The 14,713-nt window shown below is 40.7% G+C and overlaps 1 protein-coding gene across 5 annotated transcripts in view; it reads left to right on the plus strand.

The window, feature by feature from the left end:
* The first annotated feature begins 3,917 nt into the window (after positions 1-3,917).
* Positions 3,918-14,713, plus strand: part of LOC148021024 (zinc finger FYVE domain protein) — a 207,190-nt gene continuing 196,394 nt past the window's right edge. For 2 of the 5 annotated variants that reach the window (XM_087698861.1, XM_087698862.1), the window contains exon 1: positions 3,918-5,703. In XM_087698861.1, coding sequence (XP_087554987.1) covers positions 4,691-5,703 — 1,013 coding nt within the window. In that variant the 5' untranslated portion in view covers positions 3,918-4,690. The remainder of the gene's footprint in view (positions 5,704-14,713) is intronic. The other 3 variants (XM_087698863.1, XM_087698864.1, XM_087698865.1) reach the window with 3 other exon arrangements.

The raw sequence follows: 14,713 nt of genomic DNA on the forward strand, positions 1-14,713 counted from the left end.
ATCTCCTCGTACTTCTAGCCTTGTTTGACATCTTAAGTGAGAGTTAAACAACATCATTATGAAAGTCCACGTGAGTTAGCTAGGATCATCTAGCATGTCCTCATTACTAGGAAAACTACATATGTAAGTAGAAAGCTTAATAGGTCATAGCAATCAAGTTGGCAAGAGATGCATTTCTTCTGTTTGTATGACTCCAAATATCTTTGACCACATGCTTGATTTCTTCCCAATTGTTTGTCAGTCTCTACTTCTATTGTTTTGTCAATCGCTTGAAGAGTTTTACTACTTATGTTCATTTTACATGCTTTAAAAAGCACAAGCTTCTAAATATCTTTGTCATATTAGCCCTTGTTTGGACCTCTACCTCCTCTTTAAAATGACCAAAATTTATTGATGTGGATATACATGTTCTTCCTTCTTACTATCCTTGAACATGATGCATATTTAATGTCTCACCCCTTGCAACTTCTATTGCTCGTTAACTTTCAATGTGAGCTTCATTAGATTCTAATTGGTTTAACATGTTGATATTGGACACTGGATTTACCATCTCATGTGTGAGCAATACTTGGTCATTCTTATGTAAGTGTTGTCTTACAAGAGTTCTTATTAAGAAGTAAATTGCACCAAATCCTTAAGTAAACATACAAGTGAGTGTCAATGCCTATGGATTATTGATTGTTCAATTTTATTTAGCCAGTTTGACATCAAATTTGTGTCATTACATGATTCTATCATGGAATCAAGAGGTTTGATTTTTCTAGCTTGACGAAGATAATCAAGAGTTTGATAAGAAGGCTGGGACACCCCAACTTTCGCTAGGGTAAAGAAGGAATTGAAGTTTCTCTCACTTAATCTTCTAGATCTTTTACAAGTTAAGCAATTCAATAGGATAGAGATATTGTTATTTGTGACCACATTCTATATATGGACATTTGTATGTATGATTCCAACAAGGAAGTCCTTTGGCTTTACTTTCCATAAGACCAACATTCTATTTTGTAGTTTGAAGTGACCTCAAATTCAAAGAACACATCTTATTTATTTTTCTAATTTTACATAAGCATGTATACTATTCATAGTTTATTCTTCCATATTTGAAGTGATCTCAAATTCAAAGCACCATCTTTTTCATTTTTTCAATCTTACATAAACATGTACACTGCTCATTATTTATTATTACATTGATCCGGGTTTTTTACAAACCGAATTTCTACCACTAAATTTGGTAATAACCCCTATTAAGGGCCTTACCCATAGCTTAAACCCTACATCTTATCACTTTGGGTTTACTCTTCAAGCACTAAGGAAAATCCAATTTCAAGAAAATCGAGCTTCAACCTGGTCCACAAAGTTACATAAGAAACTTTTTTCATATTCTTCACCGATTTGAAGTTACAAAGGCACAGATTGTTGGCTCAAGCAATTTTCTTCTCTCTTTCACCCTTATCACATCAACTTCCCATTTTATCCTTCTTGTAAATATATTATAATAGTGTGCTTTGAACACTCACCTCTTGTAATCTAGCTCCCTTTCTCTAGCTTGTCTACCACTACCCTTGGCTTCTTGCATGATGACCAAGGTGGAGACTTGTCCCATCCACTATTCTCCATATTATCAAAGATGCCATACATAATCTAGATTTATGTTAATCAAGAAGATTAGCTTAATCTAATCCCTCATGGAGACTATATAAGGTGCCCATGGAGATGTAAAGAGAGACACAATCACAAGCACACGAGAGTACTCTAAATCACCAAGCCCAAAGGGGAGCCACTAAGAGCACATCATGCAACACCCTCATGCTAGTCCATCTCTTTGAGGTAAGTTACGAGTGAGTCCCTTTTTTTTATGTAGCATTCCATGAATACATAATGGAAAGCTTCCTCTATCTCTTCTCCTCTTGTCTCCCTCTCTACTCATCTCTCTCCCTCTCTCTCATATTCTAATATGATGTCTAGATCATATGTACTCTCTTCTAATTCTCCCTTTACATTCATACTTAAACTTTGCCATATGCTCTATTGGTGGGGAATCCGTATTCCCTCATGTTATATAGCTTCCATCATCTTCATTTTCCTTAAGATGGGCTACAAATTCTCTATTATGAAGTTGTGGAAAGGGATGTCCTAGCCCATCCTCCCTTTGGCTAAGTGGTGCCCTTCTTTAACTCTCTTAGCGAAGATTGGAGGCTGGGTGGGTAAGAGGCAACCCACTCATCTTTTCAGCTCTCAACATATTTGTGGTTGCTTTACACCATCGCTTTATGTTAATTCATTGATTGGCACCCTTAGTTCCTTCCAAAGGGAACACAACATCGTGTTGTATATCAAGATTCAAATCACATAACATATCAAGTCTACCACATGCTTATATCTCAAATCAATCAATGATCTAGCTCATTAATAACCAAGTCGAAATAGATTAAGTTCTTGTAGTCAAAGCACAATGGATCCACAAATGGATGATATTTATGGTGCAAAATGTGTCCTCAATTGAAATAATGAAGGAAAATAGATATATACCAATTACTCCTCCAAAATAGACAGACTAGAGGCATAGAGAGGCTTGAACAAAAATGCAAATTGATTGGTGAATTTAGAAAAATAAGACATATATATACTTTGACTTTTTGAGTAGAAAGACTTGCTCATTTCTTGTAGGAGTAGCCTTTCTCTTGTATCTACTCTCAATTATGCATAAACCTTTGTTGATTGCCTCATGTATGTGCACATATGCACTTACCTTTAGCAAAATTTAAACACCTCCCTTAATGACAAGTTTGGCTAATGCTTGGAATCATATTCCCCATCCTTAGGGATGACTCAAAGAGACACAAGATACAAGGGTGCATCATCTGCAAGAGCATTGCTCCCTTTTTTTGGAGAGAGAGAGAGAGAGAGAGAGAGAGAGAGAGAGAGAGAGAGAGAGAGAGAGAGAGAGAGAGAGAGAGAGAGCTTGTTTTCTTTGATTTTCTAAAAAACAAACTCTTCTTTCTAGAAAAGCAATATCGCTACACATTTTCAAGGCTAAGTGGACCACTTAATTGATGTAACTAGTGGGTAATCTTATTGGGAAATGCACCACCTTGTCATTGCACCTTGTATAAGCATGTGCTCTAAATTGCAATGGTAACAATTGAGAATCTATTTATAACCATACACCCAAAGTTCAACCTTCAATATTAGGGAGCTTATTCAAATGATAAAACCTTGTTTTGAATTTCAACATTTATGTGAGTCTCAACCTTCACCCCTCTACCATTCCTTTTCTTACTGAGAAGCTGGCTATTTTACAAGACCAATAGAACATTGGGCCTAATGGGCTCAAATACGATTTCCCAAACGGTGGTCCTATAAATAGAAAAAATATAATCTAGATGTAGGTATTAAAGGTTGTGATGTAGAAAAATTAAAGATTGATGTGATTGGATGCACAACTCTTGCTAAAAAATGACTTGCAAAAGAATAATACAAACTCATGAAAAGTAAACGCATTATGGTGTGAGCCTCGATGGTAGAAATGCAACTCGTGAGGCAACAAAATAGATGATGCTTAGTGCTCGAAACAAACATATATTCAGCACCCTAGGGTGGGTAAATGAGATTCATAAGAGAATCTAGGTACTAAGATGTATAACCAAGCCTAGTTTGTGCCTAGACACACCAATTAAAGTGGTAGGAGAATGTGAAGAACCTAAAGCCATGGGTTCCTTGGGTGCCCCACCCCAAAGCTTGCCTTTGCCTCGAGAGACTATATATTTCCTTGCTATATCTTCGTCATTCCTATGTGGATTTATTTGTAACTTTTGGAGCTATCGTATTAAAAGAAAAGTTGATGCCGTTGTAAGGCCTAATTTATGTTAGAGTTGGTCATTGAAGGTATTGGATGTCCCTTTGACAATCGAGTCCGGGATTCCCCAAAATGCAGCAATAATATCAAGGTTGAAGATTGAAGGCCAGATTTGTAAATTACAACTCTGGCAGCTTCGGCTCGAAGGGTAGCCTAATCAAATACTTCCCACGCCAACGAACGAAAGACAGACCAGCACGTTTCGGGAGTGACCAGATGGACATTGCTGCTTCTCCAGCGTTGCCTTCGTAAATATATCCATGGATCGGGACAGCTTGCCTTTGTTCTGGTGTCATTCTTCATAGCCATGTCCAATACAGAGTTCTGGTGACCTTCAAGCCCGCGAGCCATCAGCTCCGGGATCAAACCCAAACGAAAAACAGATAGACATTGCTGCTTCTCCAGTGTTGCTTTTGTAAACACAACAGGGATCGGGAAAACTTGCTTCTTTTCTGGTGTCATTCTTCAAGGCTATGCCCCATACCTTACAAGCCCGAGAACCATTAGCTAAGAGGCTAAAAGCTTGCAAAAGGATCGGGAAAGCTTGCTTCCGTGATGTCATTCTTCAAAGCCATGCCCTATACGGCGTTCTGGTAGGGAACGATCAGCTCAGGGAGCGAAAGCTTGATCCTGTGATTCCATTCTCCAAAGCCTTGTCCAATATAGACTTCTGTGAACTTCAATCCCCGGAAACCTGTAGCTTCAACCCCTGGAAACCATTAGCTGATGCAGTTCTCCTCCGCTGCAATCTCATCAGGCACAAGCTTTCCTATCAAATAGGACAATTGGAGAACTCGTAAAAACAGGTAGAGAGAGCCAGAGAGACAGGACCACTCTATGGATAACCTCGAGAAGAAGCTGCTGGCAAGGGTCACTGTAAATTACCTCTTCTTGGGACAGTTTGAGACCTTCCGTGCATCTCTAAAGAATTTGAGAACTGCAAGTCCTGACATAGCTGTAGGGATCTTGCATGAGATCGTACAGAATCTGGGCCATTTGGAGGGCATCTCTTGGTCTAGAAGCATCTCTTCTCCATCTCAACTTGCTTGGCTTGCACTTGGTGAGCTATTGGAGCTGTCTGAATCGGGCCTTATAAACCAAAAAGATGGCCTTCTTTGGAGTCTTTATCAATGGCTCACACATGAGCTAGAAGCTCTCTTTCTATTGCAGCAGCTGATAGAGTTGTTGAAAATCAGGCCGAATCTACCGCTTGACTATATTTCAGAGATCAAGGCATGCAGTTCAGAGACGCCACAAAATGACACACCTATTTCACGGCAGGAAGTTCAAGATGAGAAGTCATCAAACACATCTGATGGGTTGCTTCAAGCAGATACAGCACGACCATCAGAAGCTGATACGATTCTAAGTGAAGGAATATCTATTTTGAACCAAATTTATGATTCTTGGGAAGCACAATTGAGGTCCTTTATTTCAAATGCAATGGCAAACATTTTGCAGAACAAAGGACCTGATTTTCAGGGCACTGAAGCCTTCAAAACAGGTAGCAGCATGTCTGACAAACAGAAGGAGATTTTTCGCCAGATATCTGTGTGTGAGCCCCAGCTTTTCACTGCTTTGTGTTGGATTATTGCAAGACAAAAGGAGCGGATTACGACAGCCCCAGCAGGTGTCTCGGCTAAATCTGATGGCAATGATGAAGGTCAAGTTGAAGATCAGATAATGTCTGGAAAGGGTGGTTTTATTGACGACGGAGTATTCCTAAAGGAGGTACAAGATGCATTATTAACAGTAATGAAGGGAAAATTGGATCATGTACCTGTGCAAGATTGTGTGTGGCACCTTCGATTTCTGCACACTGATTTTGGGGATTCAGAATCTGCATACAGGTGAGGCCAAGTCTAGCTTGCATGATCTTTCCAAGTAAATAACCCAATCCATGTTTGCAATTAAGAATTGCCAATTCTTTGGCTGTTTATGCAATCATTGCCAAGGTGTATGGACATAAATGTTTCTGAGTTATTGTTAAAAATGCAACTTCATTGCATGCCTACTAGTTCAAAGTCAAGCAATACCCCAAGGTCCCACATCTTCTATAGAGGGTAAAAGCTCTCATGGTTGATGGAGCCTCATAAATAAGTTGGAGCTTCTCCCATACCTTGGGAGATGTCCCAAAAGAAATGACTGCAGGGAGGACTTCCTTTGAGATGCATCAAAGAAGTGCTGCATTTGCTTTAGCATTGTCATCGTTCCTCATAATAGTCTGTAATATCCCCAACTTCTGCCTCTCAAAGGAATATGCCTCCAACTATTCACGCATATCAACTATGGTATGATTGCAGGAATACCCTAGCTTATATGTTGTTCTACCCTAGGTACAATTGTAAAAGCTAAGTAAAAGTAGATTACTTAGTCTAACTAAGAAAGTATGAATAGGTAAGTAGGCTAAGTTAAAATAGATTAGTAAATGAAACTAAGGTTAGTGGGTTGGTAATAGAGTAGTTAATTAATAGGCTTAGTAACATTAGTTAGAGTAGGTTACTTAGATAAGTTAGTAGGGTGGGTAAATAGGTTTAAGACTAGTTGGCTAGGAAAGGTTGGTTAGTCTATTAGCTTAATAATAGTAATAGAAATAATAAATAAATGAAAAATAAAGAAAAGGGGAATAAGGGTAGGAAGAGAGAAGATTTTTAAGGAACACTCCCACTTGGGTTTGCCATCTCTTTCTTGCCTTGCCTCGTCCTCCTTCTATTGCCTCGCTCTTGTCTTCTTTTGCCATAGCTCCAACTATAAAAACTCCCCCTCCCTTCCTCCATGAAGTTGGTGTGAAGAAATGCTCTAAACACAAAAAGCACGAAACCAATTGTATAGAAAAGCACAGACTGATAAACTCAAAACACAGTTAGGGCAACACAGAGACGGTGAACACAATGAATAATAAAGTAAATGAATAGTGAATACACAATGCTCATGCAATAAACACACTATGGAGTGAATACTGAACCTTGAACTCTCGTATCTTTGGGATCAAGGTAGAGGTTATAAGCTGTAGAGTGTCTCATACTCCACACAGATCTCGAATCACAGTAAAGGCAGCCTTTGAGTGTCAAACACTAGCAAATGCAGCCAAGGAAGGCTTGATTTGATGCAAACGATAGCGTAGGAGGGAGAAAGACTAAAAACGCAGGTACCTCACGAGAAAGAAAATCTGAATGATAGTTGCTAGGTGCAAATGCAATAGACAGAGGTGAGCGTGTTAGCATGGCAGTCAGAAACTGAAAATGCAGCATTCAGAGGAGAGAGAAGATCATGGCGATAGTTCTTGGCTAATGGTGATAGTACCAATCAGCATTAAATTGTAGGCAATTGCTCTTGGGACCTGATGACAGTTGCAAACATTTGATGAAGGCTGGAATCAGGCACCAAATGGAAGCAGGTTTGTTGGTGGAAGCTTTGATTGTGATGTCCTTCGTGAACGGGATATGGGCAGCAAAGATATGGCTCCTGAAACCTGCAAAAACGAGATTGAGGAAGAGTGGTGGGCTGTATGCCTATTTATAAAAAGCGTGGGGTATCCAAATTAGGGTTTTGCATGTGGGATACAGTAACTCTTTAGGATCGTATTTCTTTTTAAAATAAGAAGTTTTCATTATTAATTAAGCGTGTTTTGGGGTTGTTTAAGCTAGGCTAATGCATTTTTAGCTCGATACCCCTCTCTCAGGCCCAAAATTGAGCCATGAGAAATAAGCCTTTGATATATGTTTTCTTTTACCCCAAGGCATTCCATCCCAAAATAGCCAGGGCATCGGGCAAAGGGTGCACGTTGGCTGCCCAGTGACCAAGCAAGACTACAAAGGTGATGGTTATCTTACTAAGGGAGCCCAAGTGCTCACCCAATAGAGGCTAGGGCATTGGACCAAGGGTGCTCATCGGTTGCTTAGGGGCCTACCAAGTTCTGCAAATGTGGATGGAATCAATAATGGACCTTTTGATTTTGATTGTTTTTTTTTTGTTTTTTTGTTTTTCTTTTGAAGAGCTTTTGGTGTGATTTGTTCAAAAGATTTATGTGATGGTTTTGAATTTGTTTTTGTCCCATTGAGTCACTGTGTCCCGAAGTATGGGAAAAATAAGGATGGATTGCCCCATGACCTTCATACATTAAGCAACACAATCCCACACACTACTAGGATGTGTGCCAATCATATGGAGAATACATGGAGAGAAAGACAAGACCGGTAAGCAAGCAAGATAAGCAAAGCCAACATGTAAGCACAGGGAAAGATTGCCTTCAGAGACTGCCATGTGCAATGCCACGATTATGGTGGATTCAAAGTTAACCACTTCATGGGTGATCGAAAAGGGATAAATGCACACATATGCATGTTTACATGAACAGAATGCTAATACATGGGATAATGCAAAGAAAGATATAAATATTCATGATCATGCTAAATGTGATGCAATGGTGTCACTTGGATTGTGTCCTCATAGGGGAATTGTTCACTTGCCCAAGCATCTTTTTATGATCATGCCATCCTGACAGTGTGGATAAAGTTACAAATGTCCAGAATACATAATACAGAATATATAAATGTATAAAAATAAAAAGCTATAAACATAATCATTGTTAGTATCAAGAGAAAGAAACTGCCTCCTCTCAAACTGGAAAGAGAAGTAAGAGGGAAGCACCCTTTCCTCGTCAATGTGAAGAAGTAGAGGAGGGTGTATCTAAGCCGATCTATGGTAGAAGATATTGGAGAACTGGCCAGTTAATTGCCTTGGTTAAAATATCTATAAAATTGTTTGCTTAACGATATAAAACTCTAGGCGAATGATACCTAGCTCAACTTGCTCTCTAGTGAAGTGATAATGAACTGCCACGTGCCGTGTTCGAGGGTGATGATAGGATTATCCGCAAGGCAATGTCACTCTTGATGTCACAGTAGACAATTGTAAACGACTCACAAGGGAACTGTAATGGTGCTTGCAAGTTTTGCAGATAGATGGCCTCTGTAGTGTCATTGAAGAGAACTTGATACCCTGTCTCGGCTGTAGAAGCCGTTGTCTCCTTCTCACTCTCCTGCTAATAAGCCCTAAATACCAAGGGCATTTACGGTAAAGGAGGTAAGAGTGGAGAGACAACCAAGAAATTTGCTATTTGAGGTGATAAAACCCTAATCTAGTCTATGGAACGGCTAGCCCAAGAGATGGGTGCCGTGCCCAAGGTGTAGAGGTAGCCGCCATGAGAACGCTAGGTGTGAAGATCTCCTGTCTAGTCAGAATTAGTGTACCCTTGTAAGTGTAAACCATGACCATAAGTGAGTTCAAAATTATGGGTATGCCTTAAATATCTTAACACGCGAAGACAAGCAATCTAATGAGACATTCTAGGTGTATTAAAATACTTACTAAGCAAACTAACTGAGAATGCAAGATCTGGCCTAGTATGAATCAGCCAAAGTAATTTTCCTACAATAGAACGATTGATATGAGGATCAAAAGGTTGGCTCGAGTTATCCTTGTGTAAATGGATAGTGGGATCTAGAGGCGTGACCACTGGCCTTGTTTGATTAGCGCAATATTGTTCCACTAGCTATACATACTTCTGCTGTGATAGAAAGATACTTTGCTCGGATCTAATAATCTCCATTTCCAAGAAATAAAATAACAATTCTAGTTTGTCGTCTCGAAGGTAGCGCAAAGTTGTGCCTTAATTTTTGCTAGAGCTGTAGAATTTGAGCCAGTGAGTAGTATATGATTAATATATAGTAGGATATAGCTAACCCCCGTGCTAGCGGTGCGCACGTAGAGATTTGGACCATAGGGGTAAGAATGATATCCATGAGCTCGTAAAAACTCGTCCATCGTGTGGTACTAGGATCTCGGCGCTTTGCTTTAGCCCATAAAGATCTTTCGGTAGGTGAAATGCCTTGTCAGTCCGATCAGCGGAAGAAAAGATAGGAGGCTGCTCCACATAGACTTCCTTTTTCAAATAACCATCTAGAAAGGCACTTTTCTGTCCATTTAATAGGTCGGCCAAGTGTAGTGAGCAATGAGTGCAACCAACAGACGAAATGATGTCAGTTGAGTAGTAGGTGTGAAGGTTTCTTCATAGTCAATGCCATGCTTTTGCCTGAAACCTTGTACTATAAGGTGAGCCTTGTATTTGTCTAAAGTACCATCAGCCTTTAGCTTGGTCCTAAAAATCCACTTCACCACGATGAATGGCTTGTGACGAGAGGATGATCCACCAATGTTGAAGTCCCATTTCGATCAATACTATCCAGTTTCTTCTCCATGGCCTCACACCATAAATGGACTTGGAGAGCCTTCTGCCAACTGTTCGGCTCAAAATGTGTAATATAATTAGCTGTAAATAGCGATGCATATGAAGCATGAGAGGCAAGTCGAGTAGACCCTCTAGGGCTCTCTGGAGTGAAATCCAGTGGAAAAATGCCAAAGATGCTCAGAGTCAGTAGTCTCTTGTGTGGTGGCTAAAGCATGGAAGTGATGGAACTCCGAATCATTGGCAGTAGGCTCGGTAAGAAAGTGGGTCATGTGTTAAAGGCCATTAGGCTGTGCCTTGTTGCAAGCGATTAATAAACCAGTCTGAGAGTCTAGGACTTTGATGGTGGTCACTGTGAAGAAAACTGCTCGCCCCAACTGACAAAGCTATTGAATAGACAAGAAGTTCACCCCAAGCTGGGGGGGCATGATAGATATCATCTAGCGAAGTGAGATTGGGACCTAGGTCAGTGGGAAAATTGATGCGACCTTGGGCTTGAATCTTGACCGAGGAGTTGTTTCCTACGTGGACACTCTTGGTTGCAAGGGCTCGGGAAATAAAAATGTCCACTCTAGGAGTCATGTGATGGGTAGCTTCACTATCCACAAGTCAAACAAGTGTTGACGTGCTCGATTATGATGAGTGAGCCTCTGCAGGCATCTCATCATGAGGCAACTCGTAGATGTGAATGAGACTAACATTTGATGTCTCGAAGAAGACGATGTGAGCCTTTACAGACTAGTCAGACAAACCCTTTGGAGTTGAGTAGTTCGTCGACTGTGATGACAGCGTGGTGGCAGTGTGGGACTGCTGGCTTTGGCATTGCCCTTGTTGAGGGTTGCCACCACCCTACTTTCCTTGTTGGGGGTTATCCGACTGGGGTACGGGGGTCTAAGTCTTGGATTTTGGCTTTGTGCCTCTTGCCTTAGATCAATACTTGTTATCATAATGGCTACCCTTTTGACAATGTTGACAATATCTATTTTTCTTAGGTACATTCTGCCATCCAACTTTAAGAGAAAATTGAGTGTTTCAGATTCACTAGCCCTATTTTGATTTTAATTTTGATTTGAGTTTTGTGTGCCCTTGCCTTATTGCTCCCTCTGAGAAGATGCAACTAGAGCCCCCTCTATTGAATTGAGGTTGATTACAAAATTGAGTGAATAACTATGCGTAATGCAACAACTGATACTCAAACTCATAAAATGTGGGCATCTGAGGCTGTGAAGTCACTTGTTGCACAAAATGGAAATATTTTCTTGTCAGCTTGTTAAGGAATAGGGTAACTTGATTGTCAGAGGACCGAGGAGCCCCAGTGGTTGAGAATTTAGTGAGGAGACGCCGATACTCAGCCAACTTGACTTTCAAGTCATCCTCGTTTATGATTTTGAAATTTTGGAGCTCATGATTCAAATTGATGTGATAGCTTCTATTTCGAGCCGCATAGCAGTCAGTCAAGTGTGCCCAACACTCCGATGCTATGTCGAAATGTTGAAGCTGAGAGTGAAACTCAGGCAACAAGCCCTACATAAGCTCTTCAATAGCTAAGGTGTTATGGGCCTTCCATGAGCAAATGACCTTGCATGGAACAAGAGCGGGATTAGGTTGGGGTTTCAACCCTTGCACTAAATCCCATAGGTTTTGAGAGTCTAAGACATGCCTTATCAAATTTGACCAAGTGGTGTAGTTTGAGATGTTGAAATGAGTCTTGTCATTAAATGCATGCGTGGCGGATGAGGAACTAGAACCATGAGGTGTCTGGAAAAATGGATAGATGGGATAAGATAGTGGTGGTGGATAAGAAGGAGAAGGGGGTAATGGTGGATAGGCAGAATAGGTTGTTGATGTCCAACAAGTGTCGATTGTTGTAAAGATACCAAAACGGACATAGGTCTGTATGATACCATAGACGTAGGTGGAAGCACTGGTATTGGGGGTAAAGGCGCGTGTGTCTAGCTGCCCGTGTATTAGTTACATTGAAAGTACACTCATATCTGCACGCTTGTACATTGTAGGTGGTAGGTGCCTATCACTATCACTTCATTCTTTATTCTTTCAGTGACATTTGAATAAAGGGAAGGTTGGTTACACATTGTGATTGTTGGAGTTCCCACACATTCTCTCTCTCTCTCTCTCTCGCTCCTTCCACCATAGCTCTTGCTTTCGCTTTGTGCTTCCACTTTAGGGCTCACTCCCTTCAATTGATATTAAAGCCATTACACCAGCATTGAGGAGCTCAATCCCACATTACTTCAGCTTGTGGAGAAAAGCTTCAACTCAGAGTTTCAATGATAGCCATGGCTTCTTATTTGAAGATATGCTTTTGATACTCCGTGTCTTCGAGGCTACTTCCAGCTACATTCGACCTCTTCAAGGCCTTTCTTGGCAACCCTTGGAGCTTGTCTTGCCCCCCATTTGCTTGAGCCCATCGTACAACACCTCTAGGACAGGCTGCGTGATTTGCGCCTGTTCTTGGCCTGATCTCTCCTGCTCAGTCCCGTCACTCCTCCAGCGTCTAATCAGCTCCTGGCACTCTTGGCATCCTTGTGATCATTGGCAACACCTCCCGGCACTTGTATTCGTTATTGGGCATCAATTGGAGCTCTTGGGTTCAACCATTAGCTCACAGTTTATGACAGTTTGTTGTATTACAGTTCTAGACAGCCCTTCACTCATTGTCTAGAGGTCACTTATGCTTCCCGAGACATCTATTTGATGCCCGATCATGTGGCGATGTTATGCCAATGTATTAGAATGTTATGTGACTGATTTGAGCACTCTTTTGCTTAGTTTTATAGAGGTTTTTTACGGCTGTAATAAGCAAGGCTGAATGCTATTTTATTAGCGAAAGCATATGCCTATTGCTCTCGGGTGCTTATCAATTATTCTGGGTGATGTCCCGATGCTTATGGTTCATGTTATGTGCTTGGCTATGCTTTTGGATTGCCTTTGAGCTGAGATTGGAGCTCTTAATCTTGACATCGATTATCATTCACTGTTATGTATGGTTATTTGATGCTCCAGTAAGCGCTTTGCAAGTTACTTGGGTCGGATGCTCCTGTATATATGCTACTTGGATTTTGGATGTATGGATGCCTTCCACATGATGTTTTGATCTTTGTTTGCTCATCTGGCATTCGACTTTTGTTCTAGTGGAAGCTATTTCTTGACATTTGGATATTACACTGAGCATTTGGTTATGCAGTTGAGCTTGAGGGTCTTACAGTGAGACCGTGGGACTTGGTGACATGTACATACCCTTTTCGTGCTTTATGTATGCAGTTGATGTTTAGTGGGCTGATTTGACATTACTTTTGGTCTTGCACGTATCTCTGTCACAATGTTGTCAGTGATGTATGCATCTTGGTTGGTTATGTACTGAGCTTCCGTTACATTGCTCAATCCGTTGTGCCTCTAGTTGGTCTTTTCTGTTACCTATGAGACCCACTCTATGCATGATGGTTATACCTATGGGATATATCTCAGTTTGACACACTAATTCTTTGACAGTTCTCGGTGTTAGTTGCATATTCACTCACTGCTAGTTGGAGCTATTTCCTAGCAGTTGCAGTTTGTCTTATCTTATTGATTGCCCCTTTTTTGCATTGGTTTTTTACGATGTATTTCATCTTCAGCATGCTGTCATTGCAGTTCACTGCACCAATTATGTGAGCAACTAGTCACATTCATTTGACAGTTCTTTGCATTGAGTTTTTGGACAGTTCATTACTTGATAAGTACCCCTTGTTTTCAGCTTGATGTGGCAATGGTTTTAGGGTTGTTTGCTGTAACTACAGCAGCTTGCTTTGACAGTTTGTGCACTTGTTTGCCTTCATTATGGTTGGTGGCTCAACTGATAGTGATATCTTTAATATTGGAAGGCCCAAATTTGGCAAGTTTTAGTGCAGAAAATGCAGGTTAGGCCCTTGAAACGTAAGGTTGTCATGTTTGAACTTATTGATGCAGATGATTGGGTTGAATTAGATGAGCTGTGTAAGTCCACCATCATATTATCCCTCTCTAAGCAAGTGTTCTATATGTTGTCTTTGATGGCAATCCTCATGGAAATTATGGGAAAAGATTCGTAATGCCTATGACAAACAAGGCCCCGCTTCTCAAATGTATTGGCTGAAGTAACTCATGGACCCTCGCATGAAGGAGAGCACTTCTATGTTAGCCCACTTAAATGAGTTTCATTTCATTATTAGTCATTTGTCTTCACAGGGGATTGAATTCAAAGGCACTTTTCTTTCCTTGTTTCCATTAGTTACACTGCTTGAATCATGGGATACCTTTCACATTGTTGTGTGTGCCAACATATCTATTGATGGGTTACAGTTGCAGGATATAGAGGGTACACTCTTGACTGAAGAGGTTAACAAAGAGAATGTCAATGCTTCCCACACCTCTCATGCTTTGACAGTTAGAGCTTTTAACAGTCTCGCTCTCAATCACATGGATAATCTTGCAGTAAGTCTCGTGGTCGTAAGTCCTCATTGACTTGTTATTACTGTGGGAAAGCAGGGCATATTCGGCCGTAGTTCCATAAAATGTGCGACGATAATCGCAAAGAAAAGGGCAAGGGTAAAGTATATGACAAAACAAACTGATGA

Source organism: Lygodium microphyllum, chromosome 18 (assembly GCF_053477565.2).
Source record: "Lygodium microphyllum isolate KBCC chromosome 18, Lygodium_microphyllum_v1.1.10, whole genome shotgun sequence".
Classification (NCBI taxonomy): domain Eukaryota; kingdom Viridiplantae; phylum Streptophyta; class Polypodiopsida; order Schizaeales; family Lygodiaceae; genus Lygodium; species Lygodium microphyllum.